Source organism: Entelurus aequoreus, linkage group LG13 (assembly GCF_033978785.1).
Source record: "Entelurus aequoreus isolate RoL-2023_Sb linkage group LG13, RoL_Eaeq_v1.1, whole genome shotgun sequence".
Classification (NCBI taxonomy): Eukaryota; Metazoa; Chordata; class Actinopteri; order Syngnathiformes; family Syngnathidae; genus Entelurus; species Entelurus aequoreus.
In genome coordinates this window covers 9049409-9076810 of record NC_084743.1, presented here as the reverse complement: position 1 = coordinate 9076810, position 27402 = coordinate 9049409, and the positions used below count along the sequence as shown (strand labels likewise).

The 27402-nt window shown below is 46.0% G+C and overlaps 1 protein-coding gene across 1 annotated transcript in view; it reads right to left on the bottom strand.

Moving 5' to 3' along the window:
- neb (nebulin) overlaps positions 1-27402 on the bottom strand; it is a 105308-nt gene that overhangs the window by 58761 nt on the left and 19145 nt on the right. Inside the window, exons 28-89 of the mRNA XM_062068381.1 lie at positions 27034-27240; positions 26856-26960; positions 26667-26774; positions 24448-24759; positions 24171-24377; positions 23993-24097; positions 23043-23150; positions 22644-22955; positions 22373-22579; positions 22189-22293; positions 21861-21968; positions 21479-21790; positions 21197-21403; positions 21019-21123; positions 19782-19889; positions 17918-18229; positions 15413-15616; positions 15237-15341; positions 15062-15169; positions 14660-14971; positions 14382-14585; positions 14176-14280; positions 13952-14059; positions 13555-13866; positions 13272-13475; positions 13049-13153; positions 12854-12961; positions 12455-12766; positions 12169-12372; positions 11979-12083; positions 11793-11900; positions 11402-11713; positions 11117-11320; positions 10937-11041; positions 9463-9570; positions 9075-9386; positions 8796-8999; positions 8614-8718; positions 8421-8528; positions 7993-8304; positions 7051-7254; positions 6687-6791; positions 6510-6617; positions 6121-6432; positions 5862-5966; positions 5663-5761; positions 5155-5256; positions 4969-5076; positions 4573-4884; positions 4403-4507; positions 4206-4310; positions 4008-4112; positions 3825-3932; positions 3632-3742; positions 2260-2457; positions 2029-2133; positions 1829-1933; positions 1650-1754; positions 790-897; positions 593-706; positions 301-498; positions 83-187 (exon numbers count right to left, since the gene is read on the bottom strand). Coding sequence (XP_061924365.1) covers positions 83-187; positions 301-498; positions 593-706; positions 790-897; positions 1650-1754; positions 1829-1933; positions 2029-2133; positions 2260-2457; positions 3632-3742; positions 3825-3932; positions 4008-4112; positions 4206-4310; positions 4403-4507; positions 4573-4884; positions 4969-5076; positions 5155-5256; positions 5663-5761; positions 5862-5966; positions 6121-6432; positions 6510-6617; positions 6687-6791; positions 7051-7254; positions 7993-8304; positions 8421-8528; positions 8614-8718; positions 8796-8999; positions 9075-9386; positions 9463-9570; positions 10937-11041; positions 11117-11320; positions 11402-11713; positions 11793-11900; positions 11979-12083; positions 12169-12372; positions 12455-12766; positions 12854-12961; positions 13049-13153; positions 13272-13475; positions 13555-13866; positions 13952-14059; positions 14176-14280; positions 14382-14585; positions 14660-14971; positions 15062-15169; positions 15237-15341; positions 15413-15616; positions 17918-18229; positions 19782-19889; positions 21019-21123; positions 21197-21403; positions 21479-21790; positions 21861-21968; positions 22189-22293; positions 22373-22579; positions 22644-22955; positions 23043-23150; positions 23993-24097; positions 24171-24377; positions 24448-24759; positions 26667-26774; positions 26856-26960; positions 27034-27240 — 10329 coding nt within the window. The remainder of the gene's footprint in view (positions 1-82; positions 188-300; positions 499-592; positions 707-789; positions 898-1649; positions 1755-1828; positions 1934-2028; positions 2134-2259; positions 2458-3631; positions 3743-3824; positions 3933-4007; positions 4113-4205; positions 4311-4402; positions 4508-4572; positions 4885-4968; positions 5077-5154; positions 5257-5662; positions 5762-5861; positions 5967-6120; positions 6433-6509; positions 6618-6686; positions 6792-7050; positions 7255-7992; positions 8305-8420; positions 8529-8613; positions 8719-8795; positions 9000-9074; positions 9387-9462; positions 9571-10936; positions 11042-11116; positions 11321-11401; positions 11714-11792; positions 11901-11978; positions 12084-12168; positions 12373-12454; positions 12767-12853; positions 12962-13048; positions 13154-13271; positions 13476-13554; positions 13867-13951; positions 14060-14175; positions 14281-14381; positions 14586-14659; positions 14972-15061; positions 15170-15236; positions 15342-15412; positions 15617-17917; positions 18230-19781; positions 19890-21018; positions 21124-21196; positions 21404-21478; positions 21791-21860; positions 21969-22188; positions 22294-22372; positions 22580-22643; positions 22956-23042; positions 23151-23992; positions 24098-24170; positions 24378-24447; positions 24760-26666; positions 26775-26855; positions 26961-27033; positions 27241-27402) is intronic.

Genomic DNA, 27402 nt, shown 5'->3' with positions numbered 1-27402 from the left:
GAGAGATAAGACAATAGGGGTATTAAGACCACGTCAGAGGAGGTAGAAGCTGATGGTAAGTCGATTCTTAAGGTAGACAAACTTCGCTCTGAAGATCGCCAGACTTCTTGACACGCAGGATCTCTGGGGTGTCCCAGGCATAGCAGCCAATACCCTTTAGCCAGTTCAGATCGTCTTTGTAGAAGATCTGCAGAAAATCACAAAAAAAATCACATCACAAATAAATAAGCTTCCAGTTACTGCACTGGCTTCTAGAAGAAGGAATGCCTAGAATACATCTTAAGGAAGAAGGCCACTCACGTCACTGAGCTGCTCATTGACTCTGCGCGCTTGGACGTTCATCTGCATGTCAGGAAGACAGATCCACTCGTGCAGATACTTGCGGTAGTTGATGTAGCTAACTTTGTCCTGGGTGCTGCGAGCGGACACGACCTCCAGCATGTCTGGAGGGATGTGGTTCCTGGCCTTAGACTTCTCATAGCTCTCTTTGTACAGGCGCTAAAAAGACGGACAACAGATACACCCACACATTTACAACTACACGGACATGTTTCTGTAGCCGGATGCTTGGCTATGAACGTGTTCGACTTACGTCCAGGACCAGTTTTCCAACATTTATGCAGCGAGCAGTGGCAGGATCTTCCTCCAGTGACTTGGGCAGACTGTAGATCGATTTGAACTTTTCATAATCCTCCTTGTACTTTATCTGAAAAGTAGATTGAAAATATACCGTCTCACAAATTTGACTTGAGGAGAAAATATGTGTATGACACCGGGTGTTGGACTCACGCTGCTGACAATGATCTTCTGGGTTTTGGCGTGTTGCATGTCACGTGAGTCATGTGGGATCTGGTAGCTTTTGGCTTTGATTTTGTCCCAGAGACCGGTGTATTTTTTCTGAAAATCCAGAATGTTTGTTAATGTCAGTTGTCACTTATCCATCCATCCATCCATCCATCCATCTTCTTCCGTTTATCCTAGGTCGGGATGCGAGGGCAGCAGCCTAAGCAGAGAAGCCTAGACTTCCCTCCCCCAAGCTACTTCGTCGAGCTCCCCCCGGGGGATCCCTAAGCATTCCCAGGCCAGCTGGGAGACATAGTCCCTCCACCGTGTCCTTGGTTTTCTCAGTGGCCTCCTACCGGTCGGACGTGCCTTGAACACCTCCCCAGGGAGGCATCCGAGGGGCATCCTAACCAGATGCCCAAGCTGCCTCACCTGGCTCCTCTCGATGTGAAGGAGGAGCGGCTTTACTCCGGGCCTCCCCAGAATAACAGAGCCTCTCAGCCTATCTCTAAGGGAAAGCCCTGCATCCCTACAGAGGAAGGTAATTTCGGCCGCTTGTACCCGTGATCTTGTCGTTTGGTCATAACCCAAAGCTCATGACCATAGGTGAGGATAGGAACATACATCGACTGGTAAATTGAGAGCTTCGCTTTCTGGCTCAGCTCCTTCTTCACCACAACGGATCAATACAGTCTCCGCATTACTGAAGACGCCGCACCAATCCGCCTGTCGATCTCACAATCCTGTTTTCCCTCACTCAAGGACGGATCTCAGCCACAACCCGGAGATGACGTTCCACCCTTTTACGGGCTAAAACCACCTCAACAACTTGATGTTAAATAAGAGTCACTGGGGATGTCACTTACGTTACTGAAGAATTCTTTGAAGTTGTGGCATCTGGCATAGTCATAGGTGTCCAGCACAGTGGTGTACAGGTGCTTTTCCTTATGATACGCCTCCCGGTAGTTCAGCTGTCATGATGACATTTACAGTCCATGTCAACATTGGAGCAAAATACCACTTTTAGAAAGTGCAGCTGACTTACGTCACTGGCCCATGTGTTGCCCAGAACAGCTGTCACATAGACCGGCGTGTCCGTCACGATGGAGTAATTGTTGAACTCTTTTTTGGCTTCTTCTCTGTACTTCAGCTAAAAGGCAACAAAGGTAAACACGTTGGGGTTTTTTCACGTATGGTTTGACATAAAGAATCATCTTTTTGACGGTGGTCCATGACGCAACTTACCTCACTTTGGATCCGGTAGGCATCCTGGGCACGAATGATCTCTGGTGTGTCCCAAACGTAGCAACCAATACCCTTCATCCAGGTCAGGTCTTCCTTGTAGAACGCCTAGTGGATAACCATCACAAAGTCCATCACAAAACTGCTGGGTGGAGTCTGTCCTCTTGCCCGTATAAAGAACAAGACTGTACCCTAGTAAACATACACACAATTGTTCAAAGTTGAAGGACTTACATCGCTGAGAATCTCGTTGGACTTGCGAGCGCGGATGGCGTCTTCCTGTTCGGGATGGCAGGTCCACTCGTGCAGGTAGGTGCGGTAGATGATGTCGCTTAGCATGTCTTGGCAACGCTTGGCCACCCTGTTGGCAATGACGTCTGTTGGGATGTGGGTCTTCATTTTAGTCTCGTGGTAGTCCTTGGTGTAAAGCCTCTGTAACAAAACCGAGAGTGTCTGAGGTTACTGATGTAGAGCCATTTAGTTTGGGTCTAGTTTATTGTGGTTTGCTTTGGTCAGCTATATTTTTTTTTCTCCAAAGGTTGCTCCTGTGTCGTGGCTGCTGGTCGCAGGAGCTCTGTGCTCTCATGTTTCCTTCTTTTGTTTTCTTGATGTATTGTTTTCATGTGTTTTTGCCCTTTGGCTCGAGCCACCCTCGGGACTGTACAACAAGGGGTGGCACTTTCGAGACTTCTGCGGTTGTTTTTGGTGTTTTTCGTACATTTTTGGAGCTGCCTTGAAGAAGCCTTTTGTCCATTGCCATGTTTGCACCGGAGACCAGCTTCTGGCTGTCTGCTACACCGCGTGGAGAGACCAAAAGAGATGCAGAGGAAGAGAAGGGGCGGTGGAGCTCGCGGTGAGCGTGGAGATGGATGAGCTTTACAGAGCCCTGGCTGAATGAGCATCCATCGGACGCTTCGGTCTCTCCGGACGGATTGATGCTCATCCACGGGGCCGAGAGCTCGTGGGCTGCCTACGACTGAGTCAGCTCCCTTTGTTGCTTTGTTGGGTCTGTTCCTGTCTCTGGCCGTGCTATCCTATTTATTTTGACCGCTGGTGGTGGTGGTATTAAGGGGTCCTATATAAAAGCAAAAATGACAACGCATGGTGTGCTGGTAGCACAGTTTTACCACATAGAACCTCAGAACAGGTAACGTCAGCGGATATCTCCCTATATGGCAGAGATTTACCCGGAGAGCCTAGCGCGAGTCCGCCAATGTAGTCCGACGCTGTCGTCAATAAGGTCCATCTTTTTCTCCATCCTCTTGTTTTTATTAGACAATAAAGTCATGGTTCAAATAATTGATATGATAATCCGATCCGTTTGTTATGGTTGTAGTTTTTGCCTCATCCTTCACTTTTATTGTGAGTGAAGATTGTGTACGGAATGCACTAGCGACCTGATAAGTCCCAAAGAGAAAGAGATAACACAGTATTCTCTGCTCAAAGATGCTGCCTGGTGGTTGTTTGAGAACACTGCAGCTAGTCCTGGATAGTCCCACCTGGGATTCTCTCAGGAATGAGGCAACAATACAACCTTACCTACTGTACGTGGAGTCTAACTGTTAGTTACTTTGATGTGTCTTGCAAATGCTCTAAGTTGTCTCACCAGGCCCTTGTTCATCTCCTGGTCGCCACATCGGATCACCTCTGGGAAGTCCTCCAGGGTTTCAGCCATGTAATGACCTTTTACCTTCTCATGGGCATCCTTGTACTTGACCTAAAGGATTGAAATGTCAAACATATTAATGCAAAATATGACCAGTGATGACCTTTAAAGAAAACAGCCTTGAAGTACTCACGTCGCTCGCAATATCCCTGCCATGTTTTCCGCGGACAAGTGGGATATATTCCTCGTCCAGCTGGTAGCCTAAAGCCTTAGACTTGTCCCAATTGAGCTTGTAGAGTTTCTGAAATCATATGGCGTGTAACAGTGTTCGAACTAGCAAGTATAGATTCTGGCCAAATCAGAGTTAGGTCCCTACCTCACTGATATTCTTGGTCATCTCCCTGCTATGGGCCAATTGAGGAGTGTCTTCGGAACCAATGTAATGACCTTTCTCAGAATTGAAGGTTTCTTTGTACTTCAGCTGTAGCAGGAAAACATAATTTATTGAAAATGTACAGTGTGTATATTATGTTAATTATGTCATAATTGCCCTTCCGTTAGTGTTTGTACATACATCACTGACGTTGGTCGCATTCATCTTTGCCAAGACAATCTCTGGGTAATCTGCCACCAGGGTATAGTCTCCATAGCCTTCAATGGCGTTCTTCTTGTAGATCCTCTGCAAGAAACATTAGCTCACCGTGATCAGAGAGAGTCTACTCGCAGTGAGTAATACGATACATTTAAAGAAGTCTAAGAGAGTGAACTTACTTGATTGACAATTTCTTGCGCGTTCCTGACTCTGACGTGGTCAACAGATTCGGCTGCCACCCATCCGCAGCCCCGAAACCATTCCATATCCGCCTTGTACACATACTAAGAACAACACATATTCAGCGATTATTTGTTGTTATATCAGAGCAGAATTATAGTTTTCTCACATCGCTCTGAAGATCGTAGGCTTTCTTGGCCTGGATGACATCATTCTGGTCTGGCAGACAAGTCCACTGGTGAAGGCGGGTCCTGTATATGTCATCGTTGACTTGTATCTGGCATTTCTTGGCCAGCTCAAACTGCAGCATGTCTACTGGAAGGTTGAATTTGGTCTTGGACATGTTGAAGTCCTTCTTGTAGAGGGCATCACTGGCGATCTTGGCTGAGTTAAGAGCCAACATGAGGAGAGGGTCGTCCTGGACGCTGAGAGCGCCAATGTGGTGGCCGACCTGCTTACGGTATCCCTCCAGGTATTTATACTGCAGGACAGATGACAATTATCTCTACTCCAATTCAAATGTATCAAGAGATTTTTGTGGTAGGACATTTGAACATCCACTCACATGGCTTTGCACTTTAGACGAGTTGATGCACTGCTTTATTGACACTGCATCTTCAGGCATAAAGTAGCCAGTGGCCTTCACGTTTTCCCAGTCATTGGAGTAAAGTTTCTGGAAAAAAAAGTCTTCTATTTTTGACAAACCCTTTTCAATTTGCTTGCAATGCAAAATTAAAAACTGTCCCCTTACCGGGTGAACATTCTTAGTCGCCTCTCTGGCTGTGGCCATCGTCGGAGTGTCCACCAGCGTGTAGTTGGTCTTATCCTTATGCCAAGCCTCACGATATTTGGTCTGAAAAGAAGTTCAAACTTGTTTATCCAACCATCCTTTCATCATCTTCTTTTGCTTATTCAAGGTCTGATCGCAGGGGCATTAGCCTAAGCAGAAAAGCCCAGGCTTCCCTCTCCCCAGTTGCTTCGTACAGCTCATCCCGGGGGTTCCTAGGCCAGCTGGGAGACATAGTCTCCCCAACGTGTCCTGGGTCTTCCTTGTGGCCTCCTGCCGGTCGGACCTGCCCTATACACCTGCCAATAGAGGCGTCCAGGGGGCATCCTGATCAGATGCCCGAACCACCTCATCTGGCTTTACTCTGGTAAACTCTATAATTCCAGAGCTCTATAACTCGGTTATTAAGATCTAAAATATATAATTGATGTTTTTTTAAATCCAATTAGAATAGTAGAAGTGTCTGACTGACCTCGTTGAGTACATCAGCAGCATTCTTGGCGCACATCAAGTCGACTCTGTCAGTTGGAACACCAAATGCCTGGTCGTCCATCTTGACCCTGTAGCCTCTCTGTGACAGAGAGACAGCAGATTAGCACTTTCCTCTGCCAAGCTAAATGGGTTTCATTTTGCAAGTCCTTGCTAAATGTGGTTAGTGGATAGACACTTACCTCAGCCAGGATCTTCTGTGCATTCTTCACCCTTAAAACCTCCACCGACTCATGTGGTATCCAACCACATCCACGTAGCCACTCCATATCGGCTTTGTACACAGCCTGCAGAAGCAAAATGGGAGCGAAGGGTGAACAGAATGGAATCGGGTGTGAATTATTAGCGGAAGGCGAAAATACCAACACAGTCTTTTCATGAATGTGTTATACTCAATTGCATAATCAATCTGAAGAAACTAGAATATGGCCATGAACCTACATCGCTCTGCAGGTCATACGCCTTTCTGGCCTGGACAACGTCGTTCGAGTCCGGCAGGCAGGTCCAGTTGTGCAAATGTGTTCTGTAGTTAAAGTCGTTGACTTGAATCTGGCATTTCTTGGCCAATTCAAGGTTCAGCATATCCACCGGAAGGTTGAACTTGGTCTTGGACTTGTTAAAGTCCTTCTTGTAGAGGACTTCGCTGGCGATCTTGGCCGAGTTCATAGCCAGCATGATCAAGGGATCGTCTTGCACACTGCGGGCACCAATGTGGTGGCCGACCTGCCTGCGGTATCCTTCCTTATACTTGTACTAAAAATGATGAGAAATAATAAAAACTGTCATGCCAAAATTATTATTTGATCATTTACCCCTCATCATTTCCTTACGTCGCTAATAATATCTCTGGAAGCTTTGGCCTTGAGCACGGCGATGGCATCCTCCTTGATAAGGTAGCCTTTGGCCTTCTGATCATCCCAAGACTTAGTGTACAGTTTCTGCAGAACAAGTGGGGATAGTTAAGAACTGTTCCAAAATGACAACAAATGGTAAAAGTATGAACTTACATTGCTGATGTTGATAGAGTTTGCCTTGGACAACTGAAGGCCAGGAGTGTCAGCCGGGAGCATAAAAGAAGTCTTTTCATTCTCCCAAAGTTCCGTGTAATTCCTCTGTTGGAAAGAACAAAACGTTTTCCCCCTTCTTCCTCAAATGCATGCAGAGTACTAGACTTGAAGGTCCAACCCTCATCTAACAAAACAGTAAGACCAAAACTCTCAGTAAAACCATGAAAATAGACATTTCTGGAAGTTCTATATCTGGATTTAGACACCTGACATGAATAATTATTGTGTTTATGTAAAATCTCACACACTAAATAATAGTTCAAGCTAAGTTTGAAAGAAAGTGTTCCCATGGAACAAGACTCACAGCGCTGAGGTTCTTTGCATTTTGCTTGGACAGGACAATGGCCGGCAGGTCAACCACACTGGTGAACTTGATCGTGCTCGGGGGCTGACGGTATAGTGTTTCGTTGAGAATGTCCTGTGCCCTTTTGGCTTTGACAACAGCCACGGAACCTTCCGGTGACCAGCCGCATCCCTTGAACCACTCCATGTCGGCTTTGTACACAGCCTGCAAGACAGAGGTTTCCCTTCATACAGCAGCGCCAAGCACACTCTGCAAATGCAAGACATAACTGACACAGCTGTATTGAATCTTCTGGTTGTCTTTTGAAAGTCGGAGAGAAGTACAAGCCCTGGAGAAAATATGTTGGAATCAGCCGACTTGGAGGAGGTTCATTCAGTTGCTTCATTTTGTAGAAACAAAGCAGATAACCATGACACAGAACTTTGGCCACTTCAAATGGCGACTGCCTTTAAGAAACAGTAAAGGAAATCAAGAAAATAAATTGTTAGTAAGAGTTGAATTTTTAGATCGAGCCGAGTATAAAAGTATGGAATCACTCAGTTCTGAGAAAAAATTTGAGAATCGTGAAAGAAACAAAAGACCCTGCAACACACCACTAGTACTTTATTGCACCACCTCTGTCTTTTATAACAGTCTCTGAGGTATGGACTTAACGATTGACATACAGAACTCTTCATCAATCTTGCTCTAACTTTCACTTGCTGTTTTGCAGGTTTTTACCCATGTTGCCCTATGGCAGGGTACATTATCATGTGCAGAAATGATGTCATCCATATTTACTTCCCTTGGCATGATCTGAAAAGGAAACTGTAACTGGCTACCACAATTTGTTCCCTTGGCTTCTTTCAGTGTTAAAAACTGAATGAACATTCTCGAAGTCTGCTGATTCCTCATTTTTTGCCAGGGGTTTGTACGAGCAAAGATCTTAATGCATCTGCTTACGTCACTCTGGAGGTCGTAGACCTTTCGGGCCTGGACGACGTCGCTGGAGTCAGGCAGGCAGGTCCACTGGTGCAGGTGAGTCCTGTAGGTGAAGTCGTTCACTTGCTGCTGGCATTTCTTTGCCAATTCCAGGGCCAGCATGTCAACAGGCAGATTATATTTGGTCTTGGTCATGTTGAAGTCCTTCTTGTAGATGTTGTCGCTGGAGATGTTGGCGGCATGAGCTGCCAGCATAATCAGTGGGTCGTCCCTCACGCTGCGGGCGCCGATGTGATGACCACGCTGATTGCGGTAGCCCGTCTTGTATTTGTACTGAAATTTCAAAGGCACAGATGTCACGGTGTAGCGTCTTATCCTGGATCAAAGCTATGATGGGGACAGACTAAACACGACAGTTTAGTTTGGAACTGACTGAGGTGCAGACTTACATCGCTGATGATGTCCCGAGAAGCTTTGGCTGATTTAACAGAAATTGCGTCTTTAGGGAGGATGTAACCATTTTTGATGGTGTCCATGTAGCCTTCACGGTAATATTTCTATGGAAAGAAACATGGTCTTTCTGAGTCCGATACATTACACACCGTGAAGTGATTAAAAACATATCAAGCAGCGTTGTTTTACCAGACTGGTGTTGAGTTTATTCTGCTTGGCCAGGATGATCGCAGGTGTATCCGGCATGATGTGAAGGTTGGTCTTGTCGCTCTCCCACGCCGACACGTACGCTTTCTGCAAAGGTCACATGAACTGGTTGAAGAGCAGCCAAACGCTCAGGTTTCAAGACTGAACACAATGTGTCTTTGTACCTTATCCATGGTTTTGGCGTTGGCCTGAGCGAGGGCATACGGCATGTCGGCAATATTGGCTGTGAATTTGAAGGTAGTGGGAGGCTGACGATACCTCCTCTCACTCAAGATCTCGGACGCTTTTCTAGCTTTCTCGACATCCACTGAGCCGATGGGGACCCACCCTGCTCCCTTGATCCATTCCATGTCCGCTTTGTATACAGCCTACATTGGGGGGACACAATCCTCAGCGATACCATTTCTCAGCAGAATACTCCTAGAGAAGGACTCGTTACTCACGTCACTCTGAAGGTCGTACGCCTTCCTGGCCTGGACCACGTCATTTGAGTCTGGCAGACAGGTCCAGTTATGCAGACGAGTTCTGTAGTTGAAGTCGTTGACTTGGATCTGGCATTTCTTGGCCAGCTCAAGGTTTAGCATGTCCACAGGCAGGTTGAACCTGGTCTTGGACTTGTTAAAGTCCTTCTTGTACAGGACGTCGCTGGCGATCTTACCAGAGTTCAGGGCCAGCATGATCAGGGGATCGTCTTTAATGCTAAGCGCACCGATGTGGTGGCCAACTTGCCTGCGGTATCCGGTCTTGTACTTGTACTGTGTAAAAGGGTATAAGTACAAATCCAAATTGGACTCAAATTGACACCAAAATATTCAGTTTTATGTTACATACGTCACTAATTATATCTCTTCCGTGTTTGGCAGCTACTATGGAGACTGCATCCTGTTTCATGTTGTAGCCCTGTCTGAACATGTCCTCCACGGCTTGCTTGTACAGTTTCTGAGGGGGAGAAAAACAACAACACGTATTTGAAAGGTGTAACTGGTCGGTAATATGTAGGGATAGGAATCGAAAACCCAGTGTATCAATTCCTTGGAATCGCTTGCCATTTTTTCAAACGGTTCCCTTAACGATACCTACGGGCGGTAATGACCTCATTACGCAACGTGCGTAGTGATGTCAGACAGCAACATGGCGCCCAGGCAGCGTAAACACTCCACAGTTTGGCTACATTTGACAAAAAAAGATTGCAACAGCGCTACTCGTAATAATTGCTAGGTTGCTATTTTATCAAGAGGAAGACATAGGAACATTTGAACACTCAGCATGCAATAATTACAAGAGAATGTGGCGTTCTTGAACCGCACCGCTCTCATCCCAGCAACAGTCAGCTGGCGTAAATACATCAGGTACTAACTAATACCGCCTATAGTGTCACCGACGTAATGAGAGATAGATTCCGACCGTCTCCGAGGCGGGCACTAAGTACTCCCTCCAGGTCTACGGTCTCTCCCTCCTTTCACCACAGCCGAGAAGAGTGCAATGACTCGGGCCAGGATAGAAAACAAAGCAGCGACTAAATTTGTGTTCAAAAGCTTGCACCCATTTGCCACAGTGCTCCTGATTTTTGGTAGGAGAATGTTCTCTCTCTCTAGGTGAATGCTCATTTATATACGGAGAAAAGTTTTCCTTTAATTAGATGTTCGCAGTCATTTCCGTTATACAAGTGAAACTTATACAATTAGAATATTGCGTAAAAATTAATTCATGTCCATCCATCCAGCCATCCATTGTCTTCCGCTTATCCGAGGTCGAGTCACGGGGGCAGCAGCCAAAGCAGAGAAGCCCAGACTTCCCTCTCCCAAGCCACTTTGTCCAGCTCCTCCCGGGGGATCCCAAGGCGTTCACAGGCCAGCCGGGAGACATAGTCGTCCCGTGTCCTGGGTCTTCCCCGTGGCCTCCTACCGGTCGGACGTGCTCTAAACACCTCCCCAGGGAGGCGTCCGGGTGGCATCCTGACCAGATGCCCGAACCACCTCATCTGGCTCCTCTCGATGTGGAGGATCAGCAGCTTTACTTTGAGCTATTTATCTTCCAAAAAATTATTTTCTATGCTACGTATGTGCCTCTTAAAAATCATTGATACATTTTGATATATAAGCGGTAGAAAATGGATGGATGGATGATATTGATGCTAATCCATATTTTTGTTCTCTTCTTTCCAAATAAAGAGAACTGATGAAAACCAAATCGTTAAGCAGAATCGATAGTGGAATCGGAACTGGCATAATCTAATCAATTCCCACCCCTGGTTATACAGTATTTACCAGGACTTTTACCAAGAAACTAAAAAAAACAAACGTACCTTGCTGATGTTGTAAGCGTTTGCTTTGGAGAGGAGCAGCTCGGGCAGTTGAGCATTTACGTGATTCCTAACTTTTTCAGCCTCCCAAGAAGCAATGTAGTTTTTCTGGAATGACAAGCAAAACATCAAGAAAAAGCGCAGAATGTGACCCTGGAGAAAATACTCCAAACCATGACTTACCTTGTTCATGTTGTCAGCATTTACTTTGGCGAGGAGCATGGGCATGGAAGTCATGTCTGTTGTGTATTTCTGAGTGTCTGGCTTCAGCTTGTAAAGACGGTCACTCAGAATCTTCCCAGCATGCTTGGCTTTCAGCACGTCGAGCGAGCCAATAGGCACCCACCCGACACCCACAATCTCTTCCAGGTCCGCTTTGTACACAGCCTAATGGGTAAAGTGCATGAACAGGCATGAGAACCAAAAGAACAATCCGGATGACGGAGTCAAGATTTACGGTCATCTTACGTCACTCTGAAGATCGTAGGCTTTCCTGGCCTGGACCACGTCGTTGGAGTCGGGCAGACAAGTCCACTGATGCAGGCGGGTGATGTAGTTGGCGTGGTTGACCTGGATCTGGCATTTCTTGGCCAGTTCAAGGCTGAGCATGTCCACCGGTAGGTTGAACTTGGTCTTAGACTTGTTGAAGTCCTTCTTGTAGAGGACATCGCTGGCGATATTGCCGGAGTTCAGAGCCAGCATCATCAGAGGGTCGTCACGGATGCTACGAGCGCCGATGTGGTGGCCCACTTGTTGCCGGTAGCCCGTCTTGTACTTGTACTGATGGAATCACCAAATACATTTACATCTCCTGCCATCATGGTAGTCCGTTTTATATTTTCTGAAATGTGTCACCTACATCACTGACAATATCCCTCGAGGCCTTGGCACTCTTCACAGCGATTGCGTCTGCTGGTAGGAAATAGCCTTTCTTGATGGTGGCCTCAAAACCTTGTCTATAGAGTTTCTGTAGAGACATATAATTGTGATCAAACGTGAATTATTTGGGCAAAACGGTTGAGGGTAATCTTGTCGTAATGCTAACCCTGCTCATGTTTATAGCATTCTGCTGAGAAAGGATGATCTCGGGAGTATCAGGGTTGATGTGCAGGTTGGTCTTATCGTTCTCCCATGCTTCAATGTAGAGACGCTGCAACCAACCACAGAAGTTTCATTGAGTGTGAGATTTGCAGAAGAACATGTCCCGTTAGGGTTGCGTCTATTTCCGAGTATACCTTGTTCATGGTTAAAGCGTTATTCTTTGCCAGCGTCAAGTTCATTGCATCGATGGTGCTGGTGAAGGGAAGAGCGCTGGGAGGCTGACGGTACTTCCGTTCACTCAGGATATCTGCAGCCTTCTTGGCCTTCTCTACCTCCAGTGAGCCAGCGGGGACCCAGCCAATACCCTGGAGCCACTTCAAGTCGGCCTTGTAGACAGACTATTAAGAGCAATAATGGAGAGTTCAGGATGAGAGGGACAAAATCTAAGCTTTACCATTCTGTAGCCAGTTGTATACTCACGTCGCTCTGCAGGTTGTAGGCGTGTCTGGCCTGGACGACATCGTTGGAGTCGGGCAAACAAGTCCACTGGTGCAGGCGTTTGATGTAGTTGTTGTGGTTGACCTGCATCTGGTTCTTCTTGGCCAGTTCAAAGGCCAACATGTCCACTGGAAGGTTGAACTTGGTCTTGGACTGGTTGAAGTCCTTCTTGTAGAGGACGTCACTGGCGATCTTGGCCGAGTTCAGAGCCAGCATGAGGAGAGGGTCGTCCTGGACGCTGCGGGCCCCGATGTGGTGGCCGACTTGATTGCGGTATCCTGTCTTGTACTTGTACTGGTGGGGGAGGTGTATTAATTGTATTGGTTGTATCGCAAAGTAGACAAACATGTTCACACTCTTTGAACAAGTCAAACCGCTTACGTCGCTGGCAATGTCCCTGGAAGCCTTTGCCGCAATGATGGAAATGGCATCTTTGGGCAAGTCGTAACCCCTCTTCTTGGCGTCTTCGTTTGCCTGCTTGTAATGTTTCTGGAATTGGCCACAACAAATCCAGACGCATTAAGGACTAACCACTGTCTGCACACGGTCTCTCTTGAAGATTAGGTGCAAACTTACCAAGCTATAGTTGACATTGTTTGCTTTTGCAAGAAGCACATCCATGGCGTCCGGCATGACATGGATATTGGTCTTCTCATTTTCCCAGGCTTCGATGTAGGCTTTCTGCAAAAACAACATCACACCGCAGAACTCAGTCATTAAAAAATGGACGAACACAATCAACTTAGTTCAATGTATCATATTAAAAACATCTAACAATGTGTAATTAGTTATTGGATACCTGATTCATGATTTGAGCGTTGGCCTTTGCCAGAACCATTGGCATGTGTTCTGTAGTGACCTTAAACTTGTAGTTGCTCGGGTGCTGACGGTACTTTCTCTCATTTAAGATTTCGCCAGCTTTCTTCACCTTCTCCACATCCAGCGAGCCAATAGGCACCCAGCCAATCCCCTGCAGAGTCTTCAGCTCCTCTTTGTAGACCGCCTGAAAAAGCCAATATTTATTTGCAGTAAAAGTTCTTTGACCATGAATTGATGGATCTCTAGAGGACACCCCTACTCACGTCGCTCTGCAGGTTGTAGGCGTGCCTGGCCTGGACGACATCATTGGAGTCGGGCAGGCAGGTCCAGTTGTGCAGGCGGGTGATGTAGTTGGTGTGGTTGACCTGGATCTGGTTCTTCTTGGCCAGTTCAAAGGCCAGCATGTCCACTGGAAGGTTGAACTTGGTCTTGGACTGGTTGAAGTCCTTCTTGTAGAGGACGTCGCTGGCGATCTTGGCCGAGTTCAGAGCCAGCATGAGGAGAGGGTCGTCCTGGACGCTGCGGGCCCCGATGTGGTGGCCGACCTGCCTGCGGTATCCAGTCTTGTACTTGTACTGAGAAAAATAAAGAATATTCCCTTGATGACTTGGAAGAAGTACATGTTATTACGAAGTCCTTGTTAACAGGCGAACAATTTACATCGCTGGCAATGTCCCTGGAAGCCTTTGCTGCAATGATGGGTATGGCATCATTGCGCATGTCATAACCCTTCTTCTTTGCATCTTCATGTGCCTGCTTGTAAGCTTTCTGCAATGGAAGAAAATTAAAATGTTCTATTATTTTTAGAAACCACCTTGTAAAAAAACAGACATGATGTGTTTATATGTTTAACGAGTTGGCAACAACGGACATTGTTCACTTACCAAGCTATAGTTGACATTGTTTGCTTTTGCAAGAAGCACATCCATGGCGTCCGGCATGACGTGAATATTGGTCTTGTCCTTTTCCCAGGCTTCGATGTAGGCTTTCTGCAATTAACGCAAGTCATACGTGTTTATGAACCCTGCTGACGTGCAAGTCCGTGGTAAAGATACAGTATCTTATTTGGATGTTGTGTCACTTTGAATACCTTATTCATGTTTTGGGCGTTGGCCTTAGCCAGAACCATGGGCATGTCCTCGGTTGTGACCTTAAACTTGTAGTTGCTCGGATGCTGACGATACTTAGTCTCATTCAGGATCTCACCTGCTTTCTTCACCTTCTCAACATCCAGCGAGCCAATAGGCACCCAGCCAATACCCTGCAGCGTCTTCAGCTCCTCTTTGTAGACAACCTGAACAAGAAACAAATAAATGAATTCAAAAAATACAATTACACCATAAACATAATAAACTGGAGAGTTCATACATCGCTCTGCAGGTTGTAAGCGTGTCTGGCCTGGACGACATCGTTGGAGTCGGGCAAACAAGTCCACTGGTGCAGGCGTTTGATGTAGTTGGTGTGGTTGACCTGCATCTGGTTCTTCTTGGCCAGTTCAAAGGCCAGCATGTCCACTGGAAGGTTGAACTTGGTCTTGGACTGGTTGAAGTCCTTCTTGTAGAGGGCGTCGCTGGCGATCTTGGCCGAGTTCAGAGCCAGCATGAGGAGAGGGTCGTCCTGGACGCTGAGGGCCCCGATGTGGTGGCCCACCTGCTTGCGGTATCCTGTCTTGTACTTGTACTGAAAAGGGATGGAGTCGGACCAGGATTGGTTTGCGGGCAGACGACAAGCCTCTGACTGTCAAAGGGATCACATGACTCGGGGACTTACATCACTGGCAATGTCCCTGGAGAGTCTTGCTGCAATGATGGGTATGGCATCATTGCGCATGTCGTAACCTTTCTTCTTTGCATCTTCATTTGCCTGCTTGTAAGCTTTCTGCAAATGACAATCTTCCATTATTTTGGGAAACCATCTTGTAGAAGATCAGTTTAGAAATACTCACCAGGCTGTAGTTGGCTTTGTTTGCTTTGGCCAGCACAACGTCCATAGCATCAGGCATGACGTGGATGAGAGTCTTATCTGCCTCCCAGGCTTCAGTGTAGGCGTGCTGCAGATGTGGTTCTATCATGTCAAAAAGATTCTAGACTTCCTGTAATGTCTTGAAACTAAAACGCATACCTTGTTCATGACTTGAGCGTTGGCCTTTGCCAGAACCATGGGCATGTCCTCTGTAGTGACCTTAAACTTGTAGTTGCTCGGGTGCTGACGGTACTTTCTCTCATTCAAGATCTCGCCCGCTTTCTTCACCTTCTCCACATCCAGCGAGCCCATGGGCACCCAGCCAATCCCCTGTAGAGTCTTCAGCTCCTCTTTGTAGATCGCCTGAACAAGACCGGTAGGTAAAAGTCATCAACACAAACATTTGACCTAGTGTAGATCCCACAACCTCGATTACACAGGTGCCAGGCTCAAGGCTTGGGGGCCTAAACTGGCCCGCTATAATATTTTATTAGGCCCACCAAATCATTCTAAAGTAGCCCGCCACATTATTTCAATGTGTCATGCCACTTCATTTTGTTGTGGCCCGCCACATCATTCCAATGTGTCGCGCCATAACATCTTATTGTGGCCCCGTTGTTTCAATGTGTACCACCACTTCATTTTAAAGTGGCCTGCTATGTCATTCTAATGTGGCCCGCCCAATTATTTTAAACTGGCATGCCACATCATTCTAATGCAGCCCATCACATTCTTTTATCGTTGCTTGCCACACCATTTTGTTTTGGACCACCACATCATTTTACCGTGGACCACCACTTCATTCTAGTGTGGGCTGCCACATCATTTAATGTTGTCCTCCAAATAATTTTATCGTGGCCCTCCATGACGTTTTTATAATGACCTAGCACTTTATTTTAATGTGACCCGCCACATCATTTTATTTTGACCCTCTACATAATTTTATTTGGGACCGCCACATGATTTAATGTTGTATGCCACATAATTTCAAGTTGCCCTCCATGTCATTTTAAATTGGCCCGCCACTATAATTTAATGTGGCTCGCCATATCCATCTAAAATGGCCCGCTAAGTCATTTTGTGCCACATCATTTAAAAACTGTGGACCACCACTTCATTTAAATGTGGCTCGCCACATAATTCTTACGAGGCCCGCCACATCATTTTATTCTGGACGGCCACATCATTTTAAAGTGACTTGCCACATAAATAAAAAATGGTCCGCAAAGTATGTTATTCTAAAGTGGCCCGTCACATCAATTTACTGTGGACCGCCAATTCATCTTAGGGTCACCCGCCACATAAGTTTAAGTTACCCTCCATGTTATTTTAAAGTGGCCTGCCACATCATTTTGTTCTGACCTGTCACATCATAACAATGGACTACCACTTCATTTTATTTTGGACTGCAACTTCATTTTAAAGTGGCTTGTTACATAAATGTAAAGTGGCCTGTCACATCATTCTAAGTGGCCTGTCACTTCATTTTACTGTGGACTGCCAAGTCATCTTAGTGTCACCCGCCACATACATTTAAAGTAGCCCACCACATCAATCAAACGTTGCCCGCCACATCAAGCTAATGTGCCCTGCCACATAATTTTGTCCTGACCTGCCACATCATAACTGGAGATTACCGCGTCATTTAAATGTGGCTCGCCACATAATCTTTACGTGGCTCGCCACGTCATTTTATTTTGGACCGCCACTTCATTTGTAAGTGGCTTGCTACATAAATCTAAAGTGGCCTGTCACATCATTCTAAGTGGCTCATCACATCTTTTTACTGTGGACCGCCAATTCATCTTAGGGTCACCCGCCACATAAGTTTAAGTTGCCCTCCATGTCATTTTAAAGTGGCCCGCCACATCATTTTGTTCTGACCTGTGTGGAGGATGCATATATGTTTAAGAGTTCTTTCTTTTTACATAGCCATGTTTAGAAGAGATAGTACTTTTCCTTTGTATATTCTACCAGTCTCTCTTTATCTGTTTAGTGTCTTAAACCATCAGGAATGTGAAACCAAACCCCCAAATCTTCCTTATCAGTGTTGCGAGGGGAAGAGAGGGGGGGAGGGGGGGGGAGGGGGGGCTTTCTTTGTGTGCAAAGGAGTTGGCTTTTTCGTTGGAATGCCAGATCAACTAGAGTAGCCGATATGAATGCATTGGTTAAGCTGATCTCCTGAAAATTTCAGTAAAACTTGAAAATATTCCAATTCTGTCTTGATGGTCCTTCTTACTCAGCATATATGTCATCGAAAGAACTTGGGATTGACCAGTAACTTAGATTCCCTGGGAGGAAGAGCTGGTCGACGCAACAATAGTCATATCATAACAGTGGACTACAACTTCATTTTATTTTGGACTGCAACTTCATTTTAAAGTGGCTTGCCACATAATTCTAATGTGGCCTGCCACGTAATTTTATGCCGTCCGTATTAAAGTCATGTTATTTTAAAGTGGCCCGTCACTTCTTTCTAATGTACCGCCAATTTATCTTAGCGTCGCCCGCCACATCATTTTGATGTGGCCCACCACATCATTTTGACGTGGCCCACCACATCATTTTGATGTGGCCCACCACGTCATTTTATTTATTGCCCGCCACATCATCTTATTGTAGACCGCCCTCAATAAGAGCACGTTTGAGCCCTGCTCTACTCACGTCGCTCTGCAGGTTGTAGGCGTGTCTGGCCTGGACCACGTCGTTGGAGTCGGGCAGGCAGGTCCAGTTGTGCAGGCGGGTGATGTAGTTGGTGTGGTTGACCTGCATCTGGTTCTTCTTGGCCAGTTCAAAGGCCAGCATGTCCACCGGCAAGTTGAACTTGGTCTTGGACATGTTGAAGTCCTTCTTGTAGAGGGCGTCGCTGGCGATCTTGGCGGAGTTCAGGGCCAGCATGAGGAGAGGGTCGTCCTGGACGCTGCGGGCCCCGATGTGGTGGCCCACCTGCTTGCGGTATCCAGCCTTGTATTTGTACTGAGAAAACAAAACAACGGTTTTGTGGTAAACAAGCAGATACGAGGGAAATTACGACATTTTATAAGAATAAAACTGTTGTTTTTGTTGTTATTCTTCCCCAAGTTAGAGTTAAGGTTCCTGTCTACCGCGCCGCACCTGCCTTCGTTTATTGATTGGTGTCCCCACCTGCTGTCTACACTAATCATGCCCCCTTATTTTAATTTAAAGTACCAATTATTGTCACACACACACTAGGTGTGGCAAAATTATTCCCTGCATATGACCCATCGCCCTTGTTCACCACCTGGGAGGTGAGGGGAGCAGTGAGCAGCAGCGGTGGCCGCGTCCGGGAATCATTTTTGGTGATTTAACCCCCAATTCCAACCCTTGATGCTGAGTGCCAAGCAGGGAGGTAATGGCTCCCATTTTTATAGTCTTTGGTATGTAGCCGGTCTTGCCATTCACATTGTTCGCCACCGGCGACTGATTTTTGTTTCACGCTATGCTAATACAGCTTTTCTATGCTAGCCGTTTGCTACGCTCTTACTTCCTGCTACTCATCATGCGACGCTAAGATAGCTTTAAGCTTCACGTGCGCTTCCTTGCGACACGACTTCAGCATTTTGCCTTGTTTAAAGGACTAAATAATGATCTTACCTGCACTTCCGCACCCTGGGAACACGTAAATACCAACGTCATGCCAAAACGTGGCAAAATCGAGTCCCCGGGAAGTAAAATAAATGATGAAATGAAGCAGTCTCCTTCCTGCCCAATGATCTGATTGCATATTCAACAAACTTACTGTACAATGTCTGCTCTCACTGGGATAAAAACCGATGGGATGTTTATATCTTCCCCTTTACATGAACAATAATCATAAGAAAAGTACACAAACAGCGTCTTTACCTATCTTTCTGGCCATCTCCGGGTCTAAGTGGGATGTCAAAGTTGACCAACTTGTGGGTTTATGTCCGCAACCTTCCACTATCCAGGTCATCTAGAATTAACTTTCACCAACTCAGAGGCGATGCAGCAGCTCAATATGTCAATATAGCGTCATAAGCTCGTTAGCTACGCTAAAAGTAGTTCCTCTGCGTCAGCACTTATAATAACAATATGGTTAACACTTGTTAATATTCTGGTCACGACATGTAAAAGGAGTATTGTTGGAAGTTTTTAGAGGACTTTATGGACATTAGCTGCATTGTTAGCCACTTGGTACTTGCCATATTTTACGATTTAGAATGCCTAAATTATTTTGTAGATGTTATTTGTTTCCTTTTGAAGTATAATTGTTGGCTTTGTGATATTAGCATAAATTGCACAGGGCTATATCTCATGTATTTGCTAATTCTGTGCTAAAAATTTTTTTAAAAACCACTCATGTTCCATTTAGTCCTGCTACTCCAATGAGTCATGTTCACCTGAAGAACACGTGTGGCCAACACACATTTTGTGCAGTTCAATAAGTGTAGTGTCCCATTTACAGTTTGGGGTTTCCGTTGATTTTGTGAGAGTCGTACAACAAGCGAGTGACCCAGATTCTGTAGAAGCACCCAGAAGTACTCACGTCGCTAGCAATGACAGTAGAGGCCTTAGCAGCCTGGACAGGGATGGCGTCAGCGTGGAGATTGTGACCCTTCTTCTTGGCCAGCTCATGGTCCAGTCGGTACAGTTTCTGAAGCACACGGAACAGAAGAGTTTCATCGGCAAAAGTAGAAAGCGATACAGGTTTTTCGTCCAGATGAGTTACAGCACCATGCAGCAAATATGTCAGTAAATACAGAATATTCCAGACTACAAGTTGCTACTTTTTCCCCATGCTTTGATCCCTGCGGCTTATAAAACGATTAAAGAAAACAAGCAAATCCGCTGAAAAGGTGTGCTATGGCGCCGTCTGTTTAGACTGAGCCTAAAGCTTGTCCTGTTCAGACTGAGCCCTCAGCCAGAAGTACAAGCGCCCTTCCGTCTTCTAGCCTTCCATGGCGTTTCTACTGGTATGGATTCTTCCTTCATCACTCCAAGCAACGTTGGTAAGTTTTACAATATAACTAAAACAATTCTCACTTACTAAAGAGTCCCATGTGTGATGTCTGCAGGAGTGTTTTCATGCATATTTGTACATACTATCGTAATGTAATCATGCTAGCACCGTTAGCATTAGCTAATATGCTAACCAGGACTGTGAATCTTTGGGCATTACACAATTCAATTTGATTCTTGGGGGTAATGATTCCATTCAAAATCGGTTCTCCATTCAAAATCAATAATCCTTAACAACATCGGCTGCTAGTTCTATGATTACATACATTATTCCATAATATAAACAGCTCTGATACATTTTTCAAACATTTTTAAATCGATGTTATATTTTTTAAAATCGATTAAGAATCTTTATTTTTTATGACAACCCTAATGCTAACACATTTACGAGAGTCTGTGTTAGCATTATTAACTTACAACGGCATTCTTTTTGTATTGTTTCACTTTTACAAATTCCTCGGTAATTTCACCAAAACGTCACCGTGGAGTTATTGAGCTTGTTTAGCTGATTGGAGAGCTAGCTTGCGCAGCTAGTGGGCGTTTTGCGGCCGAGTTACAGAGACCGTTTGGAAACAATTAAGGTATGTAAATAAACATTTGCTGTGTAAATAAGTCATTTCACAAGGTATGTATCTGTGACTTATAGTCCGGTGCGGCTTACATATGGAAAAATAGTTATTTCTTCTAAAATGTAGTGGGTGCGGCTTATATACCGGTGCACTCTATAGTCCGGAAAATGCGATATATCACAAAGCAGACTTTACCTCGCTGTAGTTCTTCCTGTTGTCCCGGGCCAGAATAATGTCCATGGCGTCCGGCATGATGTGATTGGTTCTCTTGTCAACGTCCCAGACTTTGGTGTAAGATTGCTGGAAGCAGAGGTACTTTTTAGTCGTCAGACACAAGCAACGGAGATCATTCTGACCATGGTCTTTAAACTACCTTATCCATTATCTGGTTGTTAGCGGTGGCCAGGGCCAGGTCCATGGACTGCATGTCTTTAGTGAACTTATATTTACTGGGATGTTGCCGGTATTGTGTCTCACTGAAGATTTTGCCGGCTGTTTTTGCCTTCTCAACATCCAGTGAACCAATAGGGACCCATCCTATTCCTCTCATGAAGCTCTGGTAGTCACTCTTGTATTGGTTCTGTAAGACAGCGTGAATGAACATGCAGTATTGGTGGAAACAGGCAAATAACCGGGGTAGAGTAAAATAACTTACATCACTCGCAATGAACTGCATGTTGCGGGCCAGTTCCAGGTTCATGGCGTCAGGCAGGACGGTGTAGTGAGGACTAAACTTCTTGTAGCCGGTCATGGTCTGAATAGCTGAGGCGTGTTTGGCGTGGGCCACGCTCACCATGTCCACCGGCGAGTGGAACTTCAGCTTGGCCTTGTTGTAGTCTTTCTTGTAGTTCTGGTCGCTCTTCTGCTTGGCCAGCTCCATGTAGTGAACCAGCAGAGGGTCGTCCTGCACACTGCGCAAGCCCAAATGGTGGCCCCTGGCCTTCTCGTAGGCCAACTTGTACTTGTACTAAAATTTAAAAGGTTTTTAGGAATCGGTGGCTGTGTAGGTTTCATTCCGTACGCTTGTCGTCACTCACGTCGCTGGCGATGTTGGTGCCGGACTTTGCAGCCAGAATGGGGATGGCATCAGCTCTGAGGTTGTAGCCCTTGTTGGCCATCTCCGCCAGGCCAGATTTGTAAAGTTTCTGTGAAAGACACTCAGATGACATTGTGTTCAAGATCTACCGTGCCATGAAAAAGTATTTCTGCGGAGTTTCTGTTTACTTTGGTTATCGTTACATTTGTTTGATGGTTTTTAGATATACAAAAATAAGGATTTTGAGAAGGTCACAAATACTTGTTCACGGCACTGTGTAGCCAACAACTACAGGAAATATCTAGCAATGATTTGTGGACTGGTCTCACGTTGCTCATGTTGAGAGCGTTGGCCTTGGCCAGGACGATCTCAGGAGCATCTGGCATGACGTGGACTTTCAGTTTATCTGTTTCCCAAGCTGCCGTGTAAGCTTGCTGTGAATCAAGACCGCAGAAAAGCAAATAAGGAACCATTTTTATTGACTGCATTTTCCGTAAGAGGATTGTGCCACACCTTATTCATGATCTGGTTGTTGGCCGTGGCCAGCGCGATGTCCATGGAGTCCATCAGCTTTTTGTGCTTGAAGGTGGACGGGTGAGTGCGGTACTTGTTCTCGTTGAGAATTTCACCACCGACCTTCGCCGTTTCTACTGCAAGGGAGCCGATCGGGACCCAGCCGATACCTTTAATGTAGTTGTTCCATTCCGACTTGTAATCACACTGGTGGGAAAAGAGCCCATCGGTGATCTGCGTTAAACTGCGGAGATATGAGGAAAAACCTTACATCGCTGGACTGGGCGTTCATGGTGCGAGCCAGCACAAAGTTCATGGCGTCAGGGAGGAGAGCGTTGGTGTGGTGCATCTTCCTGTAGCCGGTCATCGTCTGAGCGGCTGACGCCTGCTTGGCATGGACCACGCTTAGCATATCCACCGGGGTGTGGTACTTCAGCTTGGCCTTGTGGTAGTCCTTCTTGTAGTTCTTGTCACTCTGAAACCTGGCCACCTCCATGTAGTGAACCAGGAGAGGGTCGTCCTGCAGGCTGCGGAAGCCCACGTGGTGGCCCCTGGCCTTCTCGTGTGCCAGTTTGTACTTGTACTGTCGTATTAAGAAGAAGGATTAAGTTCATACCAAACAATGGCTTTTGAAATCTTGATATAGTTCATGTGCAGATTTTGGACTCACGTTGCTAGCAATACTTGTGTTTGACTTGGCAGCTACGATTGGAATGGCGTCCGCTTTTAGGTTGTAGCCCTTGTTGGCCAGCTCTATCAGGCCGGCTTTGTAAAGTTTCTGCAAGAAATATGCATGATTATTTCACGGGACATATTGAGTGACTAATTGCCGGACACAAGGTTGTCACCACAAGGAGAATAGTCATGCATAGACCAGAGGTGTCCAAAGTGTGGCCCGAGGAGTCATTTGCGACCCGCAGCTTTTTCTCACTGGCACTCATCAAAGGCGGACGCTCTCTTTCCCTCTCCCTCGCACTCCGACTTGCTTCTTTGTTCTGACTTCTCTTAACTTTCTTGTTGCCTCTTTCTGCGTTGCTCTCTAAAATCTAAAGAAAGGAATCGATCAACTGTCCTCTCAACAAAATTGACAAGCTCTCGGGTTTGAGGGAACCTGCCTGTCTTGACAGAAGGGGTGTTGGTGAACACACCACGGACTCTTGGGAGAAGAGGAGAGCCGCGTGCCTGGCGACCCTTTCAATCGAGGACTTTGAAGAACTATACCTATTTGGAATCCTGATAACAGGACATCTGCGGGTTAGAGTAAGTGTTGCTCCGGTATATCGACAAATTGTAGGATGCTTGCAGCCGTTCAAAGTACCCTAAAGTTGTCACAAAAAACTGGAGGAATGCGATTTTGGACTATATTGCAATCTTGACAACATCTTGGAGACGCCGGCTGCTCTGATGGTGAAGTATGATGAACTTGAGGACCAGAAAGGGACAATAAAGTGAAATGTTGGAATGTGTTATTCTCGCTCAAACACCAAAATTCTAGTCTGGATTGTTTTCCCTGGCTGTAAGCGACTTGGCAAGGTAGTTACTTCGAGTGTGCGGTCCGAATCGTTTGGACACCTCTGTACCCATGACTGATATTTTGGAGTGATTTAGGAGGGGGTTTACGTTGCTCATGTTGAGAGCGTTGGCCTTGGCCAGGACAATCTCAGGAGCATCTGGCATGACGTGGACTTTTAGTTTGTCCTTTTCCCAAGCTGCCGTGTAAGCTTGCTGTGAATGAAGACCACAAAGAAGCCGATGAGCTACACGGACTTGTCAATAGCGGTTTTAAATTGTGCCACACCTTATTCATGATCTGGTTGTTGGCCGTGGCCAGCGCGATGTCCATGGAGTCCATCAGCTTTTTGTGCTTGAAGGTGGACGGGTGAGTGCGGTACTTGTTCTCGTTGAGAATCTCACCACCGACCTTCGCCGTTTCTACTGCAAGGGAGCCCATCGGGACCCAGCCGATACCTTTGATGTAGTTGTTCCATTCCGACTTGTAATCACACTGGTGGGAAAAGAGCTCACCGGTGATTGGACAGCACCGGAATGATCTGGAGCATGAGGAAAAAACTTACATCGCTGGACTGGGCGTTCATGGTGCGAGCCAGCACAAAGTTCATGGCGTCAGGGAGGAGAGCGTTGCTGTGGTGCATCTTCCTGTAGCCGGTCATCGTCTGAGCGGCTGACGCCTGCTTGGCGTGGACCACGCTCAGCATGTCCACCGGGGTGTGGTACTTCAGCTTGGCCTTGTGGTAGTCCTTCTTGTAGTTCTTGTCACTCTGAAACCTGGCCACCTCCATGTAGTGAACCAGGAGAGGGTCGTCCTGCAGACTGCGGAGGCCCACGTGGTGGCCCCTGGCCTTCTCAAATGCTTTCTTGTATTGCACCTACAACAAAGACCAGTGTCACCATTTGGAGCTTGAAAGGCATCCAGTGGTTTTTATGTGGAAGTGTTACTGCAGCAAAACTATTTGCGAATGTGTATCTCGACCTGTGCGTCTGTAATCTGCTTTACGTGTCTGTGTAAATGGTAAATGGGTTATACTTGTATAGCGCTTTTCTACCTTCAAGGTACTCAAAGCGCTTTGACAGTATTTCCACATTCACCCATTCACACACACATTCACACACACATTCACACACACATTCACACACACATTCACACACACATTCACACACACATTCACACACTGATGGCGGGAGCTGCCATGCAAGGCGCTAACCAGCAGCCATCAGGAGCAAGGGTGAAGTGTCTTGCTCAAGGACACAACGGATGTGACTAGGATGGTAGAAGGTGGGGATCGAACCAGGAACCCTCAAGTTGCTGGCACGGCCACTCTCTCAACCGTGCCACGCCGTCCCCGTGTAGGAGTTTGTGTGTCTGTATCTTCATTTGTGTGTATAACCAGATCTGTGTGTGCCTGCTTAAATTTGTGCGTCCGTATTTCGATTTGTGTGTGTGTAAAAAAATGTGTCTGTGTATTTAGATTTAGGAACCCTGATTGGCTGTTTTTGTTTTTTTTACACGTGGCTTTAATGTAAGATTTGTGTGTTCGTGCAGCGATCTGAACAAATCTGATTACACACACACAGATCGAAATATAGACCCACAAATTAGTACACAGACACATCAATCTGATTACACACACACACACATTGAGATACAGACACACAAATTATTACACGGACACACAAATCTGATTACACACACACACGGATCGAAATATAGACCCACAAATTAGTACACAGACACATACATCTGATTACACACACACACAGATTGAGATACAGACACACAAATTATTACATGGACACACAAATCTGATTACACACACACGGATCGAAATATAGACCCACAAATGAGTACACATACACATAAATCTGATTACGCACACACACAGATTGAGATACAGACACATAAATTAGTACACAGACAGGTGAATCAGATTACACACACACAGATTGAGATACAGATACACAAATGAGTACACAGACACTTGAATCAGATTACAGACGCACAGACTGAGATACAGACACACAAATTAGTACACAGACACATAAATCTGATTACACACACAAAGATTGAGATACAGACACACAAATGAGTACACGGACACTTGAATCAGATTACAGACGCACAGATTGAGATACAGACACACAAATGAGTACACAGACAAGTAAATCAGATTACACACAGATAGAGATACAGACACATAAATTATTACACGGACACACAAATCTGATTACACACACATGGATCGAAATATAGACCCACAAATTAGTACACAGACACATAAATCTGATTACACACACACAGATTGAGATACAGACACACAAATGAGTACACGGACACTTGAATCAGATTACAGACGCACAGATTGAGATACAGACACACAATTGAGTACACAGACAAGTAAACCAGATTACAGACGCACAGATTGAGATACAGACACACAAATGAGTACACAGACAAGTAAATCAGATTGCAGACGCACAGATTGAGGTACAGACACACAAATTAGTACACGGACACATAAATCTGATTACCCACAGATAGAGATACAGACACACAAATTATTACACGGACACACAAATCTGATTACACACACATGGATCGAAATATAGACCCACAAATTAGTACACAGACACATAAATCTGATTACACACACACAGATTGAGATACAGACACACAAATGAATACACGGACAGGTGAATCAGATTACAGATGCACAGATTGAGATACACATTTGCAAATAGTTTTGCTCCAATAATACTTTTAGAGTGATTTACGCACATCGCTGGCAATATGTCTGCCTTGTTTGGCATGCTGGATGGGAATGGCGTCCAACCTCAGGTCGTATCCTTTGGCGATATCGTCCATCCACTTCTGCCTGTATTGACTCTGCAGCACAAATGGTGTCAATGTTGTGCCCCCGTCAGGACATGACAGTCAAAATATGACTCAAAGATTTTGCGATCTAACCTCACTGAGGGTCTGAGCATTAAATTTGGCCTGGATGAACTCGGGACTGTCAGCCGGCAGGTGATAGGTGTGCTTGAACTTCTCACCAGAAGCCTTGTAGGCGGCCTGCAGAGAGAAGGTCAAGCATGAAGGTCACAGGTGCGCAGGCTCAGGTAGAGGCGGGCGCTGGTCACTGTACACTGTCCAGCTGCTTGGAGTTGGCCATGGCCAGAGTCATGTTCATGCTGTCCGTGGTGCTGGTGAACTTCAGAGAGCTGGGATGCTGACGGTAGCCCCGCTCAGCCAGGGCCAGGTGGGCAGCTTTGGCTTTCTCAACGTCCAGAGAACCAATGGGAACCCAGCCGGATCCTTTGTAGTAGTTGGTGTAGTCGGACTTGTATGCGTTCTGTGGAGAAGCAGGAGAAGTCATGGCTCCTGATGGGAAAGTAACACTTACAGTAGGAAGGGGATTCATATGGGCCCATTCTCCAGGGTTTACCTGACGCATGAAACGTGGCAAATTGAGGGGCACACTATCCACTTTAGCCACCAGATGGCAGTCAAGTGT